The sequence below is a fragment of the Nipponia nippon genome, unplaced genomic scaffold, assembly GCF_047370975.1.
Source record: "Nipponia nippon isolate SJK-2023a ecotype South Korea unplaced genomic scaffold, ASM4737097v1 scaffold_5, whole genome shotgun sequence".
Classification (NCBI taxonomy): domain Eukaryota; kingdom Metazoa; phylum Chordata; class Aves; order Pelecaniformes; family Threskiornithidae; genus Nipponia; species Nipponia nippon.
In genome coordinates this window covers 16173888-16195766 of record NW_028262369.1, presented here as the reverse complement: position 1 = coordinate 16195766, position 21879 = coordinate 16173888, and the positions used below count along the sequence as shown (strand labels likewise).

At 48.9% G+C, this 21879-nt stretch overlaps 1 protein-coding gene across 2 annotated transcripts in view; it reads left to right on the top strand.

The window, feature by feature from the left end:
* Nucleotides 1-324: 324 nt before the first annotated feature.
* CACNA1H (calcium voltage-gated channel subunit alpha1 H) overlaps nucleotides 325-21879 on the top strand; it is a 127705-nt gene continuing 106150 nt past the window's right edge. For both annotated transcript variants that reach the window (XM_087731453.1, XM_087731452.1), the window contains exons 1-4: nucleotides 325-458; nucleotides 3503-3636; nucleotides 8408-8505; nucleotides 13656-13815. In XM_087731453.1, coding sequence (XP_087587579.1) covers nucleotides 366-458; nucleotides 3503-3636; nucleotides 8408-8505; nucleotides 13656-13815 — 485 coding nt within the window. In that variant the 5' untranslated portion in view covers nucleotides 325-365. The remainder of the gene's footprint in view (nucleotides 459-3502; nucleotides 3637-8407; nucleotides 8506-13655; nucleotides 13816-21879) is intronic.

The window sequence follows — 21879 nt, the reverse complement described above, 5'->3', positions numbered from 1 at the left end:
AGAGGGTTGTGCTCTCAGCTGCCCCTGGGCATGCATGAAGTACAGAAGAGGATGGCGATGTGGACTTGAGATGGAAAGCGTAGCCATGGGCCTGGTTGTGCTTCTCTGATTTGCTGCTGTGTAGGAAATGAAAGGCATCCTTTGTCCCTTCATCTCAACAGGTGTACACTTTCTAAGACCCTCTCCTCAGTTGCCAAAAAACCTCAAATCTGGGATGTTTGGCAGTGTTTTCTTTGTGCTTGCGGGAGGAGTGAAGGCTTTTTGACATGTAAATAGTGTGGTGCTTCAGTTTCCCCCCTCCCAAGGGCCGCTGAAGCGTGTGGTCTCCTTAACGCCTTGCTCTCACCTGGTTCGAGCACGTCAGCATGCTGGTCATCCTCCTGAATTGTGTCACCCTGGGCATGTTCCAGCCCTGCGAGGACGTGGAGTGCCAGTCGGAGCGGTGCACCATCCTGGAGGTAAGGATCCCATGCTGCCTCGCTTGCCTGGGACATGGGGGTTGCAGGGGGGTGCCCATCCTGGGAGCTGGGACACCCATCTTGTCCCTTTTCCCCAGGATCCAGCCATGAACGCCCTTCCCATAGGGATGGTTTTTCCAATAAGCCATACTTCGGCATGCTAAGTCTGTCCTCCGAGGAGACCTCCTGCCATGGCCCTAGGTGAGACCCAAAGGCTGACTGATTTGGACTTACCCCAGCAAGATCCTTTCTCTACACAATTAATGAGAGTAGGGGGGCTCAAAACTGGGCATCCAGCTCCCGCTGGAGGGGTTGAACACTTTCTAATTACAGGATGGCCAATGCTGCAGGGAACCATTTGCTTGCAGTCTGTCGATTCCACCCCAGCCAGGTCACTGCCGGCATCTCTTGGATTGCTGCAGTCTGGTCTGTGCTATATGGCACCAATGACTTTGCCATTTCATTCCGTTCTTCATAAACAAAAAAACATGGGACAGGTCCATGCCTGCTCTCCTCCGCAGTGGAGCCCACCAGCTGAAGTGCAGCACTGCCAGGTGCCAGGATAACTGACCTTTGGGAAATGCATACACGCACAAAGCTCACAAAACCTTGTTTGTTGGCCACCCCAAGCTTAGTGGGGCATCATGCTTATCACTTCATCCCTCGCTGTGTTCTGGCAATCCCCTCACTGCCATATGCCCACAGGATTCATTTTGGAAGCACATCCTGGCAGCATCTGGTGTGTGGGCTGCACCTTGGCACTGGGCTTCCTGCAGCAACTCAGTTCTCAGGCTTGAAACCAACTTTTGTTGTTTCTAATGAATTACATCAACCTAGGCAGGGACTACCAACATGTGGTAATGTAACGGGCTTGGTTCATTTGAATCCCGCACAGATCTGCTGCTTTAATTCCCTTTGGGTGTTTCAGCTGTACAGGAAGGCCAGTGGGATCTTTCCAACCAGCCTCTCCTGCCTCTTTCAAAGATTGGTCCAGAACTGCCTGCAGATGGCAGGAATAGCAGAGTTTATCATCAAACCCTCTTTCAGCCTTAAAAGAGGATCTGTTAAATGCAGAGCCAAGTAAACCAGATGAATTGAGAAGTCACTAGAGGTTTGTTATGGAATGAGATCAATTTTGGAGAAACTGTTGCCACCAGAGGCATGTAGTATAGGGATCATCTCAGAGGGTCAGGCTCAGGGTTGGATGTGAAGCGGCATTCAGAGGTGGAACCAGAAAATGTCACTCTGCAGGCAGCTGTGGGCTAAGCTGCCCCCAGAGAGCCCATCAGAAAGTGTCCAGTCTCTCCTGAAAGGCTACCCTCCACGTGCCCGCCGTTCTTCTGCATGTATTCACCCACATGGGACTTTGTTTAGAGGATGCCCATCCCTGCCAAAATGTCCAGGCAGACAAAAGGAATCCTGCCTGGATGAGGAGGTGACATTATTGAATGCTCCTTATTTGCTTCCTTTTTTTCATAATTTAATCAGGTTGCAAACACATGGCTTGCATGGTCTGTTCTCCTCAGAATAGACACTCATGTGTCTGCGAGGACCCCAGGCACTGAATTGGTTTCTAATACCGGCTTAATGATTACAATATATATTTGCGAAACCCGAAGTGTTATTCTGAAGGGTTTGTGGGCAGAAAAGGGCTGCAAGTAAAGTCACCGTTATCCCTCACCTTGTCACAGCTTGCAGGAGGGAGTGGAAGCGAGAACATGTGGTAGAAAAGCCTGAACTCCTTTATGGAGGCATTTGGATGCCAGTTATTAAATGAACTGAAATAATGGAGCAAAACTTCGGTGTAGTTTATCGAGGGAAAGGTTGGTTGATAAAGCCAACAGCCAGAGAAGATGGTGCTCACACACAGCCACGCAGAGATACAGGGATGCGCAGTGGGAACTTGGCTGCCATGTGGATGCTCTGTTAATTTTACTGTTAATTCACTCACCTCAAATTGAAAGTGCCAGAGACACAATACCAAACAGTATGGTTTGGACCAAACAAGCTGGTTTGGACAGCAGCAGTCATGTCTGTAGATTAAGAAGTTCCTGTGCTTTATCAAGTCTGTTATTCAAAACAACAAAGCCTCTACATGTGATTTAAAAGCAATCTGTATCTCCTGATGTTCCACTTCACAGGCAACATGTAGAAGAGTATTTACAACAGAGGCCATTTCATGGTCTTTTCAAATACATGTACATTTCATGCATGTACATGTAGTCTTCAGGAAGGCTGGAGAAATCACAGCTGTCCAAGTCCCTGCTACCCTACAGAAGTCATTCTTTGTGTAAAGGCTGAGCCATGTTCTATAGGGCAGCACTGGATTAATTTGCGCATCTTTATTTTCTCGTTTTCACAGTAATCTAAAACCCAAAATTTTGACCTTCATCAAGAGGCTCCTGCACTTGGGCACGCAGGCTTGCCAGCAGGATGCCCTGAACCTCTGCACCACGAGGAACTGCTCCAGTCATTCCTCACATGCAGCAGAACTGCCCTTGTAGTTACTGCTTCAGCCTCTGCTTCATGTGCACATTCACTGCCAGCTGTGTCTGGGTCTGAGAGTAGGAGTCCATGAAGGCATCAGAGGTGAAGCACATCGCCCTGTGTTAGATGGGACAAATTCTTTCTAGGAGGTATGAGCTGCCCAGTCTGGAAATGCAGCTTCCACTGCAAGTTGAGACCTCCTGTACCCAACCACAAGCTGCTGTTGAATGCATAGGCTTTAAATGCCAATAAACGTATCCAGCCTGTACAGCAACAATGTCCTTGTATCTTTGTCAGTAGATTAATAGAAGCTGCTAATGCTTCCCCGGCAGTGGGCTGACCCAGGAGCTGTGCTCAGGGGTTGCCATCACCCATCAGGTATTGCAGGTTTTATTTCTGAGTTCGGTAGGTGGCACTTTGGTACCAGTGCTTTGCCTTGCAGTGTCTGCCAGGGTATACAGAGTGCCTCTGGTGGGAGTGCTCATGTCTCTGCTTTCCCTTTCCCTGATAAGAAAGCACAGCAGAACTGACTGTAATAATCTTTTACTGGTCTCCAGGCATTTGACGACTTCATTTTCGCTTTCTTTGCGGTGGAGATGGTCATCAAGATGGTGGCTCTGGGGATCTTCGGGCAGAAGTGTTACCTTGGAGATACGTGGAATCGCCTGGACTTCTTCATCGTGATGGCGGGGTCAGTAACAAAACCTCATAAATTTGCTCTTCACGGTGAAAGCAAAACCCCAGAGAGCCAAATCTGTAGGTTGTCCTGGCTGGTTTTCATAATCTCTTGTGAAATCTGCCAGGTTCAAGCCAAGGCAAAGTCTCATAAGTCTCATTTGGTTTCACCTCTGGCAACCACACCGGATTATGGGGTGGGGTATGAATGTCAGGGCAAAAGCCATCGGGTTTTCAGTAGCAGCCCTTTTGCCAGTGTCATCTCTGTCAAATCAAGTGCACGCTGATCTAGTCCTTGCGATGGCCAGTATGTCCCAGTGCTCGCGGTTAAGACTGCTGTCTCCAGAATGGGTGGAAAAAGCACACAGCAGCTCAGCCCCACTCCTGCTATGTGACACCATTAGAGTGAGGCAGAGAGGCAGAAATTGGCCAAACAAGGAGAATCTAGCTCAAAAATCTCATTCAGAAGGTTGAAATCCCAGTGGAAGAAGCTGGCCAGAAGTTGACCCAAATTACAAGTGCATGCAAATGCCTCCTGTAAACTTCTTTTGGTTTACATTTTAGTACTGTCTCCCACAGCTGCTTATTTCTGCAGCATGTGTTAATAAACAGATATAAGGAAGATCTGGGTGCTTTTGACACCAGTTCCCTCACACCCATAGAGAAGAACTGAGTGGACTGAAAGCTTGGCAAGTCTAAAACTTTCTTCTATAAATAAATGGATTTTAGAAACCCCAGGCTCTCTTACCTGCTTAGCATACCCTAGAAAGGGATAGACTGCTTTAATTACAGAGCTCTGCCTTATTTCTGAATTCCTGGGTTTATAATGACCAGCCTGGGGTTAATTAGAACATTCCTGTAATATGTTGGGGCATTTTTACCCTTACATTAGTGATGTACAATCTTTACTGCACTAATGGAGTTTTGTTTTGCTCCATGTTATTTGTCTGGAATACAATTAGGAATGGCCTTACTGGTTTGAATAAAACATGAGCTCTCCTGCGCAGAGCTTCCTTTGAACCCGTGTGCGGTTACAGCCCACAAAAGAACAGCAGGGACAACAAAAGAAGCAGTTAATTATTTTTTCTTTCCAAAGCTGGTGCAGCGTTTAAGCCAGAAGTAGTAGGGGAAGAGCAAGGCTGTGGTTGCAGGGGGAACTCGGGATGAGAAATCTGCCATCCATAACCAATGTGCCGACAGCGTTTCCCCACTGTTCCCTCAGCCTGCAGGATAAGCTCTCCTGATGGGCGTGCAGAGGTTCCCCACATCATCAAGCAGATCATCTCAGTGAAGCACGAGAATAAAATAGCACATGCAGGCAGAAAGGCTGAGCCCTCTGCTCCTACCTCAGAGCCAGATTTGGCGCCAGGATCTTTGTTCACGTAGCACCTGGGACAAGGGGAAGGTGGCCAGTGAGTCAATTTGGTAGTTTTCCAGGGCATTTCCCCACCCTCTGTGGCTGGCTTATATTTGAGAAGAATGAAAACAGCAGAAGCACCAGGAGACCCCGACGGGAAGCCCTGCTGCCAGTCTGGCGTTACTCAGGCTGAAGATGAGAAGAGGAACAGCCCCTTCTCTGGCTGATCCTGGGCCATCTCCAGATGGTTTTGGTGTATTTGAGCCATACCTGTGACATTATTTCCCGTCTCTCAGAAGAGGGGCTGGTCTGGGAGCAGGCCTGGCCGGTAACGCTGGTGGAGGGCAAGGATAAGCTGTGCGGTGGGCTGGGGTTCTTCACCTCTCCCACCACCACCGTTCAACCCAGTGTCTGCTCCTAAAACTGGAGGTGGTTTTAGCAGGGAGCACGCTACTGGAATAACAAGAGTTGCTTTTTCCAGCAAGTGGATGGATGCGATGAAGTTATTATGAGGCTTTTTCTGATAAGAAGGGAAACAAGTGATAGGCAGCGCTGCCTGCTTTGTTTGTCCCGTTCGGTCTCCTCAAATAAGCCAATTTGGCTTACTAGCAAGTATACCAAAGACAGCGGAGGGTAAGCAGGGAAACTACAAAATAAACATATCTTCTGCCGCTAGCAACAGATTGTGTCTGAAGTTTGTTCCAGCACTGGAAGCCCTTTCATGTTTTGCTCGCCTGAGAAATGTACCCTGGAAAGTTTCAGACCGAATGGAGCTTACAACCTTTCAGTCTTTCCAGCAGCCAAGTTGAAAGCATTTCCCAAGCATCAGAAATGTTGTCCACAAGAGGTGAAACCAGAGAGGTTTCTTGTACATCCAGTCCCTGGAGACGTTGCAGGCTCATATAATATGCTTGGGACATCTTTAACTTGACAGCTGAAGGACTGGAAACTGTTCATGGTAGAAGACATCGCAAAGGCTTGTGCCTCCTCTTTTTCAGTAGCCAGAGGCTGTAGGGAATCGCCTACCCAGTGCCTGTCCACCCAGACCTCCGGTCCCTGCATACCCAAAATCTCCAGCTCCAGCAGGTTTCTGTCAGGCACTTCCAGGGTATTCTTGGTTTACAAGTGTGATATGAGAACAGGACCCCAAGATTGGCCTTGACAAAGAAACCTTTGACTTTTTCATGAAGGTTTCAAATGTTTTCCCTGCTTGTAGAAGGTCCAGCCCGGAATCCATCAAGTGTTTCAGGTTGGCTTCAGTGGGCAATGTAGATCCACCAGAGACTTAGTTTCAAATCCTAAATGGAGTATCATGGAAGTCTAAAGTATCAGGGTCAGAAAGTCTGTTTCCTAGGCCAAACCCTGGATTATTCATCTTTTATCAGCCCTGTTGAAACTCCAAGGGCCAAGTAAAAACGAGGCCCCAGGAGCTGGCCCTTTAACATGCTAATAATTCCATGTGCTCTCTGGAGTACCAAACCATCTCCCACTGGAGCATTTCATACTCCTTTTACATGCTATTAGTAGTTCAAAAACTGTACCAGTTACACTAAAATCCGCTTACTCAGCCATCCGATAAATTGTGAGTGTGCTGTATTGGGACCACGCCAGCAAACAGATTCAGGCTTCGGCACTGTTCACTTCAGGGGCTTTAAACAATGCTTTGTCTATTCCTGCAAGGTCTGTTTAGAGCAGACACCTGGTGCTGGCTCCAGGCCCCTTGACGCAGGTGTGAACGGGCATTTCCGATGGCTTTCCCACTGTGTGGTCCTTCGTGCAGCTCCAGGCTGCTTCCCACTGCTCTGCTCTGGCTGCTTAATGATCATACGTTAGATTTAAAACCTGTTTTCGTGCCGTGCTGAGTTTTAAAGCTATTCATCATGTTCGGCTCAGTTCCTACATACAAGCTTTAAGGTGGTTTTGATTTATAAAGACTCACTAACTACTTCAGAAAAAAAAAATCTCTGGAAGGTTATCACTAAAAACAGCTCAAGATCACCAGGGCCTCTGCACGGCAAATTAACATTAACCAGCCAAAGTTACCTCAGTGCAATGCCAGTGATATCACGGGGTTATGCCAAACAGTTTCAGGACAAAGACAAAAGAGAAGCAAACATCAGAACATCTAGATATTCCCAATTAAACTTTGTACAGCAGGGCAAGGCATCAAATACGAAGTGCAAGGCTCCGGCAGAGCAGAGCAGAGCACAGGCACATGGGCAATGATGCGCCTGAGTAAGGCTGGCCCGAAACCAAACCTCCCTCTGCTGTTGCCTGAAATCCATTCAGCTGTTGCTTCAGTCCATTTGGCTGTTGCTTCTTGATGGTAACGATTTTGGTCCGTCCTGGCTGCAGGATGCTTCAGTTGAAAATCTCTCTTTCCACTGAAGCTTCTGAAGCGCCTGGTTACAGCAGTTCAGCTCATATTTGCCTTCCTCCTTCCATATCTGTTTGTTTATTTTAAAAAAACCAAAACAAAAGCTCTTTCTCCATGGGATCCAACAGCCTACTCACAGGGTTGCTTTTGATGCTGTTATGTTATTTGAACAGGCATGGTGAGAGATTTGTGACGTATTTACAAGTGCTTCCCTGTAGTCAAACTCATAAATTGTAATTACAGCCATGCTAACTAGCCATAACCCCATTAAAAAAACAACACTACACACATTTGCCACTCATTCCTATAAAAGAGCAAGAAAACTGACTTGACTTAACGTCCTTCCCAGGCTGGGAGAGAAATGTTTATGTGAAATGGAGACGGAGCACGAAAAAGAAAATGTTGCCTATTCTTAATAATAAAATGGAAACCAAACTACTTTAACGTCGTTTGTCGGTTTGGTTATTCACATTTTTGTCATGGGGGAAGAGATAAACTTGTGTGAAAATACGCTGGGGTGCTAGTAGGGGGTATAATATCAGAAACATCGTACTGACTTTGAGCTGTATGGAGTTGTGCAGTAATCTCCCTGGGAAGGCTGCGGATGCACCGCCAGCCGGAGCACAATAAGCTAATGGAAAGGGAGAGCAGCATGGCTGCAGGAGCTGAGCAGATAGTTGGGGGCTCCCCCTCTGCCCCAATTTCTGTGGCCCCAACTTTGCAGCTCCTACTCATGCCAAGTCCTGCTTCCCGATGTGTTACCTGTGTCTGCAGCCTGTTAGCCTGGGAGCACGTCTGCCTGCCGACCCCTGCACCATCGCTGCTCGTGTGGGTATTTTCAGTCTCTTAGAGGCTGCAATATCCCTTATATCCCCCATTGACAGCATGATGCACATTATGAGCTGCAAAGACAGAGCGGGTGGTTTTGCAAGCCTGGGCTATGGCTCCCAGAGTGCACAGGCAGCGACAGCCCCAACCCTGGGCAACCCCAGCACGCTCTTGCCCAGAGACTGAGCATCCCACGTCCTGACGCCTTTTCTCTTTCCCCCGCAGCATGATGGAGTATTCTCTGGATGGACACAACGTCAGCTTGTCTGCGATCCGCACTGTGCGGGTACTTCGGCCTCTACGAGCCATTAACAGGGTCCCAAGTAAGTAATGCCTTCGTCTGCACCGCAGCCGTGCTGCCAGGCTGGCTGGCTGCAGCTCGGGCTCTGCCTGCCTCACCCCCCTGGGAAAACCAGGGGGTTAAAGCCACCCCAGCTGGCTCTGGCATGCTAAGCCTTGCAGTAGTAGTCTACTCTCCTGCTGCTGAGAGTGAGTTCATTTATTTTAATTTTTAACGGCAAGTTAGAGATCACTTGTTATGATTATCAGTGTTAGTAAAGGGCAAGGGAGTAGATTTTATACCTGGGGGTCCAAATATTCGTGGCTGTTTTCCAGTGTTTTTGTGAACTCTCTGAGGCAAGTAACTCTCTGCTCCTAGTGCAAAGTAAATAACAAAGTTCTATAAGGAGAGGGGAAAGGTCAGTTCTAAGAAGGATCTTCTTGCCCTGGATGGGTTCATTTTCCCTTCTCAGCTATTTAAGGTCTTTCCATTTCTTTGTGTTCAGGATTAGAAGCACAGCAGCCTCTGTTGCCGGTAAAATACCACAGAGGGTTTGCTGTCATGTAGAACAAAATTGGGTTCATCCACGACAGAAAGTTCAAGTGGCCCCTAAATCCATTTTCAAGTGGCTTCAGCTGCTTGTCTTCTAAATCCAATTTGAAAGACGAACCAACAAGTTGAAATAATTTCCTGCCGGAATCAGCCGTCTGCTGAGCAATGCTTTGCAAGGTACTAATTTCATAGCACTTTCATCATTTTTTAACCAAAATCCACTCAATTCAAAATGCAACAGCATTGTATGGTAATCACAGAGGTTCCTGTTCTTTTTAAAAGCGTGTTTGAATGACACAGCCCCGCCGGTCCTCGCTGAACATCCTGCCTAGATTAATTGCCCATCATGTCGGCACATCTAGGGAGAGCAAAACAAACTCCCCCAGAAGGGTTTTGGTTCCAGTATCTCAGATTAACATGCAAGGGAACAGATGGATGTTTATGCACAGGAGTTTCTCTCAAGTTTTTCTCAAGTTTCTCTCTGAGCTCAAATTCTTCAGGATTTTTCTTAAAAAAAAAAAAAAAAAATCTGTAAATTCGACAGTGACATCATTAGAAGTTAAAAACAAGACAAAAAGAAACCAGAGGCTAAAAGGGACTATGAAACCCTCCAGAGCTTTGTTTTCCTAATGAGGTTTTGTTACTAGGGTTTTGGGGCAGCTCGAAAGCACAACACAAAGTTTTCCTCTGGGGTTTTGAGCACGGTGGCTCTGTGGCCTCGCTGGGAAGGGGAGGAGCGGAGGGATCAGAGCACGTGCTCGGCTCAGAGCCCTGCCGAGGTTTCAGGCTGGGGCGAGGATCAGGCTCGCTCTGAAGTTATTTAAATCCACGAAGTCCTTCGTAGCTCTCCCTTGAAATAGTGGGAGTCTCAAGCTGGGATTCAGCTGGGCTGACAGCAGAAGCCAGGGGAATTTGAGGATTTACCTGCCTATTAAACCGAGGCGCAGGGATCCAAACACCTCCGAGTCTCAGTGAAATTTTGATCTGGGTCCAGCTTATGTTGTTCTTCCTTAGGAGTCTGATATTGAAGCTTTGAAGTAAGCCTTTTACACTGTCTTCTGCTACACTTGCCCCTTTGATATTTTTTTTTTCCCCAAAAGACAGGCAATAGAAAATATTCAATTTTTTGTTAATAGTATGTCAGATTAAATCCAAAGAACTCAATCCATGTTTGGAGCTGAGTTGCCTGGCTTGATGAGCAGCTAGGCTGGTCTTACAACACTACCAGTGTCTTGAACAAGTGCCAGAGCAGGATTAGTATTCTTAGAAATATCTCAGTTCCTGGAGGGCAGATAATCACAGACTTTACTTGTTCATGAGACACTAACTCCATCCACTTTTAACGTCGGTACTTTTACTGTTTCAGACTGATATAATCCAGGGTCTGCGGAGAATGGATAGCGACAACCCTCTATTTTGTTGTATTTTTGCAGTTTCTGGTAATAACAGTTACATTTCTAGTCTTTCATCCATGGGGATGCTACAGCTTAGCCAGGGGATTACCTCGGATGTCCACTGCATCCCAGCCAGCAGGTGCCGCTCAGCCCCATCCGGGCCATCCCAGCGCTGGGACAGCGACGCTCCCCCGGCCACTGCACCACTGGCGGGAGCGGGGTTTTCAGCTCAGTGGCAGTTGCAAAAGGACGTCGAGCGGATACAAATTACGGCTGGGTCAGAAGAGATGAGCCTGGCGTTCAGTTGCAGGCCCAGGGGAAGCAGGGACCCATGAGAAACAGCCTGGCGATTTATCCCTGTGATGCCTGGGCACTTTCCTGGGTTCCAGCCAGCGCTATTAGCTCTTCGCTTCCAGGCACAATAAATTCACCCACAAGATCATGTCATTTTTATTGTATTTGTTAAGAAAAGAAAGGAGAACCCCGGCCAATAAAAACATCATCTCTATTAGAAAGTATTCCTTGAAAATGACTGGAAAAATATAATTCCTGCAATTTATATGTTTGGCAGGGGCTGTAGTTAGGGGTGTTTTTTAGTAGTGGTCACTGTTTTTTCAAATCCATTTCACTGCTTTATTTTTATTTTTCTACTGTGTGGTTTAAACCAGGCATCACATGGAATGCAATGAAAAGAAATCCTGATCCTCGTTTCATCCTAACTGATGCTTGTGCTCTTTTCCCATGGCACACTTGACATTCTGCTGAAAGCCCAGAGCACCCTTAGCGGATAGTGAACAGATGGATTCAATCTCGAGAATTGTGCCACTAAACAACCCAAAATACCGAAAGTAGCTGAGCAGAAAAAAGTTGTCTGGCACAGGGAGATAAATTTTAACCATTTTTGGAAAAAAAAGAACAAGGATTTGGGGGAGGGGGGAGAGGGGGCAGGGGGAGAAAGAAGAAAAGCCCAGCATCATCTTTCCAGTGGGAATTAAGTGAGTCTTTTCTGCTTTTCCAAAGATAGATTTGCAAGGGAAGTCTGAAGGGGCAGCGCTGTGGGATGTCCTCCCGGGGGGCTTACGATGACAGCACGTGTTGGGAACAAGCATTGCGAAATCAAACCCTCATTTGCCTCCAGCTCTGGGTTTTCCCCTGTGCATGTACCGGAGGCCACTGCTGTCCCCGTGGCTGGCACTGGTGTTGCGGTTACAGGGGATGGCAGGGATGCTGGCCGGCATCCCGCACCACCCCTGGCGCTTGCCGACGCAGCCTGGCTGCCAGCGCCGTGTCCCTTCCCCGCAGGGTAGCATTGGCGCCGGGGCGGCACAGGGACAGGGTTTGGAGGGCAGCCGGCGGGGCTGGCATGGGGCTGGGTGCCAGGATCGTGGCTCCTCTGGAAAGGCATCCGCTGCCGGCGCCAGCAGCGAGGAGCCATGCTGGAGCCAAGACACAGCTGGGCATGGAGACCTTGAAAGGCTCTTGCCCTGGGATGCAGAGGTTATTACTCACACCTAATTATTTATTAGCACAGACTTCTTGACCGGGGCAGTTTATCCACTCGTGCTGTGCTGACAAGGTAATGTCGGCTCTGGCCTGGCTTGGCTCGGTTGCATTTCCGCTGGCAGAGCAACGCAAGGAGGCGGGTAAAGTGGTGTGACGGGGCTCCGGCTCCTGCTAGCGCTGCCTGCCATGGCCTTGGAGGTGTCGAGCTGGACAGGCACTGCTCTCCTGGAGACTCTGCTCCTCCCAACACCCATCCCTGGGGTCTACAGATGCCAGGCTGCAGTCCAGCATTGCCATTGAATTAGCAGGAGAGGCATCAGGCATGACTTGGGAGCTGGCTGAGGGAAGAAGCCAATGTGGAAACTGGTGGGGGAAGAGAGACTGCATCAGTGTAAATGCCGCGCTCTGTTCAAATGGGATGACTAATGGAGAGCAGCATCCTGCTAGGGGAAATGGAGGGAGAAAAAACTCCACGCAGGCAGGCAAGAAAAGGTGTTCACAGAGCAGCGTTGATTTCCACCATGTCATAAACTTGAGCCCTGCTCTCTGCTGAGCACCGGGCTCCCAAGGCTCGATCTCTGGTTTTATTCTTTTCTATAATTTAACATTTGCCTTTGTCTCTTCCTCTTTTCATTAGTTCTCCTCTCATCAATTATTGGCTGTTGAAATGATGGCTGGTCGGTGTCTCAGAGGTTCATTTAACCTCTATTGAACTGCTGAGCTGCAAGTCATTATTCCCTTTTTATTCCTGTTTCATCCTTGAGTTTGAAGGTGCCCTGATGTGTGAGACAGGGCAGCTCCCAGATGCCAGCCCAGTCCCTGCCCCTTTGCCCGGTCTCCCCTGGGCAGCGATGCTGGGAGCATGCCGGACGGAGATGCGAGGGTTAGCTGAGGCTCTGCAAGGTTGACTCATTCCTCAATCTTCTTATTTAGGATGGAAGATCTTGCACAGAAATCAGCATTTCCCTGGCCGCAAAGGTGCTGGGGGAGCCCCTGCTCTGCCCACAGGTTCATAGGGAGCCTTGCAGAGAGGTGCAGGACCGGCTGGGAAGGTCTCCTGGCAGCCTGCACAGGAGGAGGGGAAGGGAGCAGAGCTGAGAGCTTTGCTTAGAGGAAGAAACATTTGCATCCTGCTTTCCCCACTCAAAAAAGTAAAAATTTCTCCTGCCTCCCCTGCTTGTCAGTCCTGCAAGCTTTGGAGCATGAATGTCTCTCAGCTGCTGGTGGTGGCCAGCAAGGAGAGGAGTCCTCCGTGGAAGAGTTGTTGTCCACGGAGGAGGCCCAGAGAGCAGCCGCAGCTATCATCCTACACAAGGCTCTGTATTGTCTAGGGGAACAATTTGTGTGATTCATGAGAGATGTTCAATATGTTTATAAATATATATTTTGACAATTTCTCAGGAGGCTGATGGTTTGCGGGGGCGTTTCTCCAGGAAAGACTGTCTTGCAGTTTTGCCCATGTTTGTGTGTTGTTGAGTGCTGTGTTACTGAAAACATCGGAAAATCACACTTGTAAGTCCACCCTTGGAAGATACGCTGTTTGTTCCCATGTGCTGCTAAGCCTTTTGCACTCTTTACCTTCCTTTTCAGCCTTAAGGTTTAGGGGAAAACATAAACATCCCAGTTCCTCTGCGCAGGATCCACTGGCTGCATGACCGAGCCCGAGAGCAGCTGGGATCGGTGTGGCATTTGTGCTCTCCCTGTCAAAGGGCTCCTCTAACCTGTTTTCTCCTTCTCCCCACAGGTATGCGAATACTCGTCACCCTGCTGTTAGATACTCTGCCTATGTTAGGCAACGTCCTCCTCTTGTGCTTCTTTGTCTTCTTCATCTTTGGGATTGTCGGTGTGCAGCTCTGGGCAGGGCTGCTGAGAAACAGGTGTTTCCTAGACAGGAATTTTGCAATGTAAGTACAGCAAAAAATTCTCCACCTTTTCTTCCTTTCTCCCTCTCCTCTGCCGGAGAAACGCCAGCAGTCAGCAGGGTTAGTGTCCAGCCGGGGTGCAGCCAGGGCCACATCCAGCAGCACGTGGATGAGAGTGTGATGTGGCCATGCCACACAGCTGCAATGGCAGCTCTTAACAGGGCTGTCATCTTGATTCACAAGGTTGTTGGCTTCAGGACTCCGAGTCTGGCTAGGTACTTTTTTTATGAAAAACCCTGACTTGTCAGCAAATTACTGAGGGTTTGGAGTGGCTTTCTTATGTTTTTCCTCTGCATCTAAAGGACAAGGGTGTTAGGGGTTTGGATTATCTCTGTCCGAGGAAGCTGAGATCTCTGACTCCAGGAATTTGAGAATTTAGAGCAAACAAAAGCATTAGAGCTCTCCTAAAATTGCTACTTCCCAAAACGGTACAGGTCTGGGAGGTCACCTAGCACACCACACCACCTGGCAGTGGGTTGAGGAGATGTTCCGCGTGCTGGTACAGACAGCACCATGGAGATGCTGCTGAAACACACAAATAAATCTTTGTAGCTATATTAAGATAAGAAGCTTGATGTGCAAGGCATTAAAGACATTTGTACACCACTCTCAGTCTGGCACAGGCATCGGGGATGGGCAGCACATTTGATCACTTGCTCTTTTCGATGCAAACTTTAGTTTTGGTTCTTCCAAGCTAGGCAGTTGCATGGACAAGCATCCCTGCCAGGTGCTGAGTGTGCTAATAGGCCTTAATTACCCTGATGAGCCTCACCTAGGACCCCCACCTGCACCCTGCCCATGGCTCAGGAGCTCTATTTAAGCTCAGCCTGTGGCTTTCAGCCTTGGTTTGAGCTGTGCTGTTGGTGCGCCTGTCTCCAGTTCTGTCTTTGTTCCTGGTTTTATTAGCTCCTGCCTGAGTTCCCTGGATGGGTTGTGGATCTGATTCATCGCTTGCTGTGTCTGGGGCTTTGAATGGGCCCTGCTGCCAGCCCTGGGCTCTGCCTGCTGTGTTCAGACTCTGTCTGTGCAGGTGCTGCTGGCACTGGGATGGCCCTTGGCTCCTGGCTCATCCCCTGCTATGGGGATGCTCTTGCTGCTCCCCAGCAATCCCTCAGCATGATACTGAGCTTGGGCTCTTCTGCACTTGCCCCTTCAGAGGTGCAATGTAAGGATGCACCTTAAAACCCATCAGTGCAACAGATCAAAACGAAGTGCAGCCTTCAGGCTCCTGCAGAAAAGGGAGGTCTGCCTGGGAAGAATCCTTCCGAAGGGCTCCTGTTAGAGACTGCTGGAGATGTCAGAGGTGAGGAAATGCCCGAGACCAGTTAATCAGGGCAACTCTATCTCTGTAGGAGAAGATAGAGCCTGTAATTATATCTGTTTGTAATCATCTGCTGTCTACAACTTGTATTGTGTCTGGAAGACAAGCGGAGATTATCCCTCAGCTCTACCTCAGGTCCTGTTCCTGCCTTTCACTGATTAGTCCTGTGGCTTTCAGCTCTCTGAGCGGTTCTCTGTGCTGCAGACCATCTCTGGCACTTACTCATCCCATCAGCGATGCTGAAAGGCAGAAAATCAATGTGTCTGCTATGTGTGTATGCTTCTGCTCCTGCATCTTGATGCTCCAGCCTCACGAGCTCTCTCCTGCACCCAAGGCAGGTATTTGCTGGTCACCAAGACCCTTCATCACTCAGAGTAACCCCTGAGCTGTCATTTCAAAGCCCAAAGAGTGGTGTTAAAGCTGTGCTTGGGTGGCCCCATTGCATGGGGCAGGCGCCCTTTGTGGGCACTACTTTGAGCACAAGGAGTGCAGAACTGTAATTAGCTTTGGCAAGTCCTCTCATCTTTTTGACCAGGTTTCTAAAATGCTGTGTGATTTCTTGCAAAGTGGAGCTTTCAAAATTAACCACAGGGGGAACGTTTGCTAAGTAGAGTTATTAAGCAGCCCTGGGAAAGCAGACTCTTATGTAATGGCAATTAGCAGCATCAAAGGCGTCGCAGGATTTTCTTATCAGGGTCTTGGTCCCGGTCACTGAAGGCAAAATCAGGCTCCCTGTGCTAAGCCTCAGGACCTGTGTTTGAAGAGGCAGGAGATTTGTGGGAGTTCTTCTCCTTCCTGCTTCACTACAGCTCTGCACTGGTTCCTGGGTCCTCCCCAGTAGCAGGTAGTGGCGAATTTGGGTGGCATGGGCTGTCCATTGCCTGTGCCCAAGTCCTGTTGCTTGATTCTGTGAACAAAGTCATAGCATTCCAGAGAAATTTGGAGAAATGAAGCTTCTGGCATGCCCACGGGTCAGCTCTGTTGCAGGACAGGGCTACTCCAGCTCTGCTGGTGCCAGTATCAGTGTAACAAATGTGGGTTGCTCTGGTACCATCACCCCGACTGAAGCTAGTGTCTTGGTCTGTGTTTTGCTGGGTTAGTTTTAGACCTGAGAAACCTGACTGCAATGAATCAGTCCCTCCATTTCCAGCTAGAAGCTGTCCCAGGTTGATTGGAGCTTAGTGTAAAAGTTTTGGGGAATCCAGATAAAACTATTCCCATCTTTTCTGTTATTCCTGATTCATTCTCCTGAATCCATAGTTCCAGGCATTGGGATATGGTTCACCCCTGCAGTGGTCTTTAACACCCCAACAGCAAGTTGTATAGGGGTAAAAGGCATGGAGTGACTTCGGTGTGGCAGTAACGGGGAAAGCACTTCAGGGTGACATTGTTCTGCTATTGTAAAGAAGGGCTAAAATATACAGCGCTGGGCCCAAACTAGCAGGTCCTGCTGACCAGCAGCAAGATGCCATCTGCCTGCAAGACAGCGTGGAGATATAGGCAAAGTCAAGCCCAGGGTTGGACTGGAGAGGGTCCATCACTCTGTGTCCTCATGCTCCATCCCTGCACGGAGGTACCGTGCTCAGCATCAGTGCTGGAGAGCCCTGATCATCTGTCCCCTTTGAGGGAGAGCTGCCAAAGAGAACAAAAACAACAACAAAACCTTCACGCAGGGGATGCAGGATTAAAGTTAAGCTCTGGTTTTGGTTAGAAGTAAACAGAATAGAGCTCTGTGGGGAATGAGATTCTGGTCATTTAGTTTTGTCTGCCAAGTCCCACTAAATCCCAGTGGTGTTGTCCTCAGTCTAAACTAATGTTTACCAGCAGGCTGTGAAGGGCTGGAGGATGGACAGGCATGGTGTGCACCAGGGTTGGGGCTGAACAGATGATGGTCCTGGTTCAGATTTTCCTTACAGCCCCATAAGGGGGAAGACCTGAGTTATTGGCAGGACTCGCCTTGGTGGTAGCGTCAAACCCTCCCAGATGAAAACAGAACTGCTTTAAAGTGAGGGTGAGCATCTGAACACAATCCAAGGTGCCAGGCAAGGAAGGGTCATAGCCCCAAAGGTTTTCTGGAGTAAAGCAAGTGTAAGCAAGCTGAGACACCTGTGCTTCAAATATAGTTTCTTATCTTCTTTGCACACTCACTGCTAGCAGCTTTCTGGGGCATTCAACTTTACAGCAGGCATCAGTTGGAAGAAATTACTTTGGTTTTGCTGTCATTCTTCCTGTGGAAACCTTTTCTTTTAAATCCCCCTTGAAAGTTGGCCGCTTCAAGTAAAAAACCTATTTTTAAATATAGTACATTCTGATAAAAATTTGGGGACTTCTTTGAGGTGCACTGGAAATACCTGCTTTCTCTCTCTCTTTGAAAATTGCACTGTTGCAATGCAAAATCATGCTGGAAGCAAGTTGTTTTATTAAGGACTTACTTTTAGCAGTGACTTTGAAGGAATTACGGGTAGTTACTGGGTTGTTGCAATAGCGAGTTGGCAAGCAATAAACTGGAGTGGGTCACTGCTTTTCAGGACATGTGAGAAGCTGTCACTGCCCGGCCAACCCTGGAGACCAGAGTGGTGCTTCAGATGTCTCTGGTGGCTCAAACACCTCTTCAGCCCCCTGGGGAGCTCGCTGGCCGGACTGTGCTTCCCCTGGCATTGCATGGCAATGGGGAACAGCACTGCCAGGATGGTCTCCACTGCTATATGAGCAAGTTCAGGCAATCCCTGACAGTGGGAGCTGGAGGGGGAATTTCACAAGGGCTTTTTGGTTGGTCTGGTCTGAGAGAGGAAGGCTCGGTATGCATGCGTGGGAAGGGCAAGTGAAGCCAGCAGTTTATCTGTAAAATCTCCAGGATGTGTGTCTCCCCCATGCAGCCCCGCTGGCTCCCTCCTGCCATCATGATCTGCTATCGCTGTAAATAAAGGAATTGGGTCATCCCCAGCTTGTCTGGGTTGTTGCTGCTGGGGCTGCTCCTTGCTTGTGTGTTGTTATGCAGGGAAGTGTTTTCCCCTTCATGGAGCCTTTCAAAGAACTCGGTGAGTTGGAAGCAGGAGAGGGAAGAGAGCTGTGAAGTGCTTTGTATTTATCTAATGCTGCAGGACAGTTATAATGTGAACACTTCAGTCTTAATTAACTCCGTACCTGCTTGGCATTGTACCGCCTTTGGCTCCTTGGCTTTTGTAGAGCTGCGAGAAGCCACAGACGGCCAAGGCAGACAGCTCTGAGTTTGTCTGAAAGGTACGTTTGAGTTCTGCTTAATTGCTTCTCCTGACATCACTCTGTGCTGCAACATTGGGTTGTCAGCAGGATTTCCTCCAGAAAGCAGCCTCCTCTTGGAGGGAACGGATCCTGCTTGGTGCTGAGTTTCCTCCACCTTTTCCCTTTCCTACTCTGCTCCTTGGAAAGCTGAAGCAGGATTGTGCTCAGCACACACACCCCATACTCCAGAGGTTGTGAATAATGTCCTGCATGTGATGGTTGGGCTGGGAGGACTGAGCCTGGGGGAAGATGGAGCAGCGAATAATTGTTCAGCCTCCTTTGACAGGGGAGAGAATGGACTTTCCTGCCCCACTGTTGTCCTTCCTGTGCATGAATGTGCCCAGGGACAGAGAAAGGAAAATACATTGCAAAGCTGCTGCAAGCCCAGAGAAGGATGTGCACTGGGCAGCTGGCTGAGAAAGGGGTGTTAATCCTTTCTAATGTGATAACAAGATCCATTCTGGGGCTTAGTTTCCCATGTCTTTTCCCCAGAGCACAAGGGTCTCATGATTAGTGGATTCATTACCATTAATAAGTTATTTGGACTATGCCCGTTGACAAGTAACAAGGAAGTCAGATTGACCTTTCCTGCATGTGGAGGTAGATGGTCTTGGCAGAGTTAATTCATTTATTTTGTGGATATTGGGGATTCCCTCATTCTGTGACACTGTTGTTTCTCATTCTTGCTATCCTTCCTTCTTTCCCCTTTTTGGTTTTGCCAGCAGGGTCATCAAGCATAGGAACTAGTAAAAGGTCTTAAATTCGCAGCGCTTGCTGTCAGTTGGTGTGTCCCTTCCCCGCTGTGCCCAGTGACAGCAGAGCATCATGCAGGTGCAGGTCCCTCCAAGTCGGATGGATGCTCATGGTGTCTCTGTGCCCAGGGCAGACATGGAAAGGGAAGGGCTTTAAAAGGGCTGGGCAGAAAGTGGCACCCATGTGATTGATTTTTGGCCTGTCATAGAGAGGACTTTTAGTTTGCAAATGATTTTGCAAAAGTGAGGAAGGCAGAGAAAAGGGAGGATAAAATCAGTCAGACAGCAGCAGAACCAAATCAAGCCTCATCCACCTTTTGCAGTCAAGCTGTGCTTTGTTTTCCTGGTTTTATTTTCCTCCCACAGCCACCAAAGTGTGTCGTTCTTTTGGTTCTCCAGCGGGTTTGTGCCCAGATCTTTTCTACGCAGCTTATTAGATCACAGCCCAGGGCGCTGTGTCTGCAGGCAGTCTTTCTCCTTCAGGCCAAGGCTTCCTAAACGGTGACTCATGGGAAACATGCAGCCTCTCAAATCTGTGTATGTGGCTCATCAAGGGCCTTTCCAGTTACAATGTGTGGTGAATAGAGAAGCATTGCATGGGAAGGGAATTGGTCCTGTAGGTCCCCAGCCTGGGTACATCTGCTCCTTCCAACAAAACTGGGTACATGGGCTCCAGCAGCATTGACTGGCACACTGCTCTCTGGCTGGCTGTGTCTCTGTCCAGCCTGTCCAGCTGGGGTGGGCATATCAGAAGATCAGAGATCAGCTCTTAGGACTGAAATAAAGATAATTAATCTGGGACAATAAACATGCGTCAGAGTCCTGCAGCTGGGAGGGCAGACAGCTGCAGAGTCGAGTGTGGCACTGCATGTTGTGTGTATTGTGCTGTGGTGGGAGAGGCAGCTCGCAGGGGAGCTTGAGTGTGAGGTCGGAGCGGAGCATCGCACTGATGCATCAGCCCTTCTGTCTGAGCACTTCTTCCACGGTCAGTGTTCTTGGCACGGGCATGTATGTGTCTGCATCTAAACATGAAACTGCTCCCAGGAAAGGAGCTTGTGCAGCCATAGCTGCTAATTACACAATCATCCCTCCAGATGGTCCATCTCCCTCTGCAAGTCCAGCTTTGCTCTGGGTAGAATCCTAATTACACTGGCCCACGAGCCGTGGTGTGCTGAGCCTTCCCATCCTGCCTGCTGCCAAAAGGTGTTTGTGATCAGGAAACTCCGGCTGCTGGTGTTGTGGTGGGGTGTTGCTTCCAGGGCAGTGAAGGAAATAAGTTTCTGCTGAGTTTCACTGTTCCACTTGGCTCTGGAGCAAGTTTTCCTGGATGATCAGTTGTAGTTTGGAAGAGTATGTCACTGGAGTGGAGCTTTGGTCAGCATTGTTTGAAGCGAAATGAGAAAGAGTAAGGGATGTTCCCAAGATCACACAGGGTTGTTGCAGGGCTGGGAGTTCAATGTGTAGTTTTAGGGTTGCAGGTTACTTACTGTCTGAGACTCGCTCTGTGGCTGTCTCTGCTGCACCAGGTTTGGGCTTTGAGCTGCCCAGACAGACTGTTTAGAGTTTGCATGACTTGTCACATCAGGCGTTTGAGAACTGCAGAGGTCTGTTGAGCCTGAGCTGGAGGTCCAGGTGCTTTGATGAGAAGGTACCAAATGAGACCTCTCCTGCCGTCATCTTAGGGACTTAGAGTAGCTCTTTGCCTGTAACCACAAAGTCCTGGTTTCAAGAGTGGTGAAGGATGAAGTCAGCGCCAGGGAAGCTCGTCATACCCCAGACTCCTGTGGCCATGCTGTTTTGGTGTATCAGGCAATGCACAGCATAGTCCAGGCTTGGCCTGGGCTCTGAGGGTGTTAGACCCCTGTCATCACCACAGGGTGTGGAAAGCCCTTATGCCAGTGTCCCATTTGAAGGACTTCAGAGCTACTGAGTACCTGCTATGGAGTTCCCTGGGAGGAGGCTAATGAGACATGCACCCATGAGCTCTCAAACCTGGAGGTTTTAGAAGAAAATGTCCTTCCTGAGGCTGGTGGGGCTGGGATGGCTCTGCCCTGGGCTGTGTCATGTCTCATGCAGAGCCCTCCCAGCACGTTCCTGGGTGAGCAGGCTCAGGCAGGCACTGTGGCTATAAGCAAAGATGCCCTAGGTGTATGGGGTCCCCAACCACATTTATTTGAGGGTGCAGGAGCCCTTTGCATCTGAACTGAGCCCCTCTCAGCGTACCCACTAAGGCCAAAACAGAGCTGCTGGGGCTCTGCCTGCCGCCTGTGAGTTAGGAGGAGTCACTTTTCAGGTGTCTCTTCTCCTCCCTCTGTTTCTTCTCTCAAGTTCCCCAGCTGTCTTTGCCCACAGTCTGTAGCACTCCCAGTCACATCCCTGTGCCTCGGTGCATTTTAATCCTTTGCAAGCCTCCGCAATACCCCCCACTGTGTGACAAACTCTGCAGGTTGTAGTATCTGATCTTCTAGCAAACACCATGCTAGTGTAGCGCTCAGCCTTTTCTTCAGCTTGTTTTATATGGAAATTTCCTCCAAGTGAAACCAATTCGTGGGAGGGAAAGGAGAAAGCTTTTAAGCAGTCCTGGAGGAAATACATTTTTCAAGTTTCTTCCTTGTCTCTTGAATCTCAGGCATAGAAACTGGGAGGAGGATACTACAGTTTTGTCTAGAGGTGTGGAAAACACTGTGCAATGGCAGGGGAATAGCTGGTGAA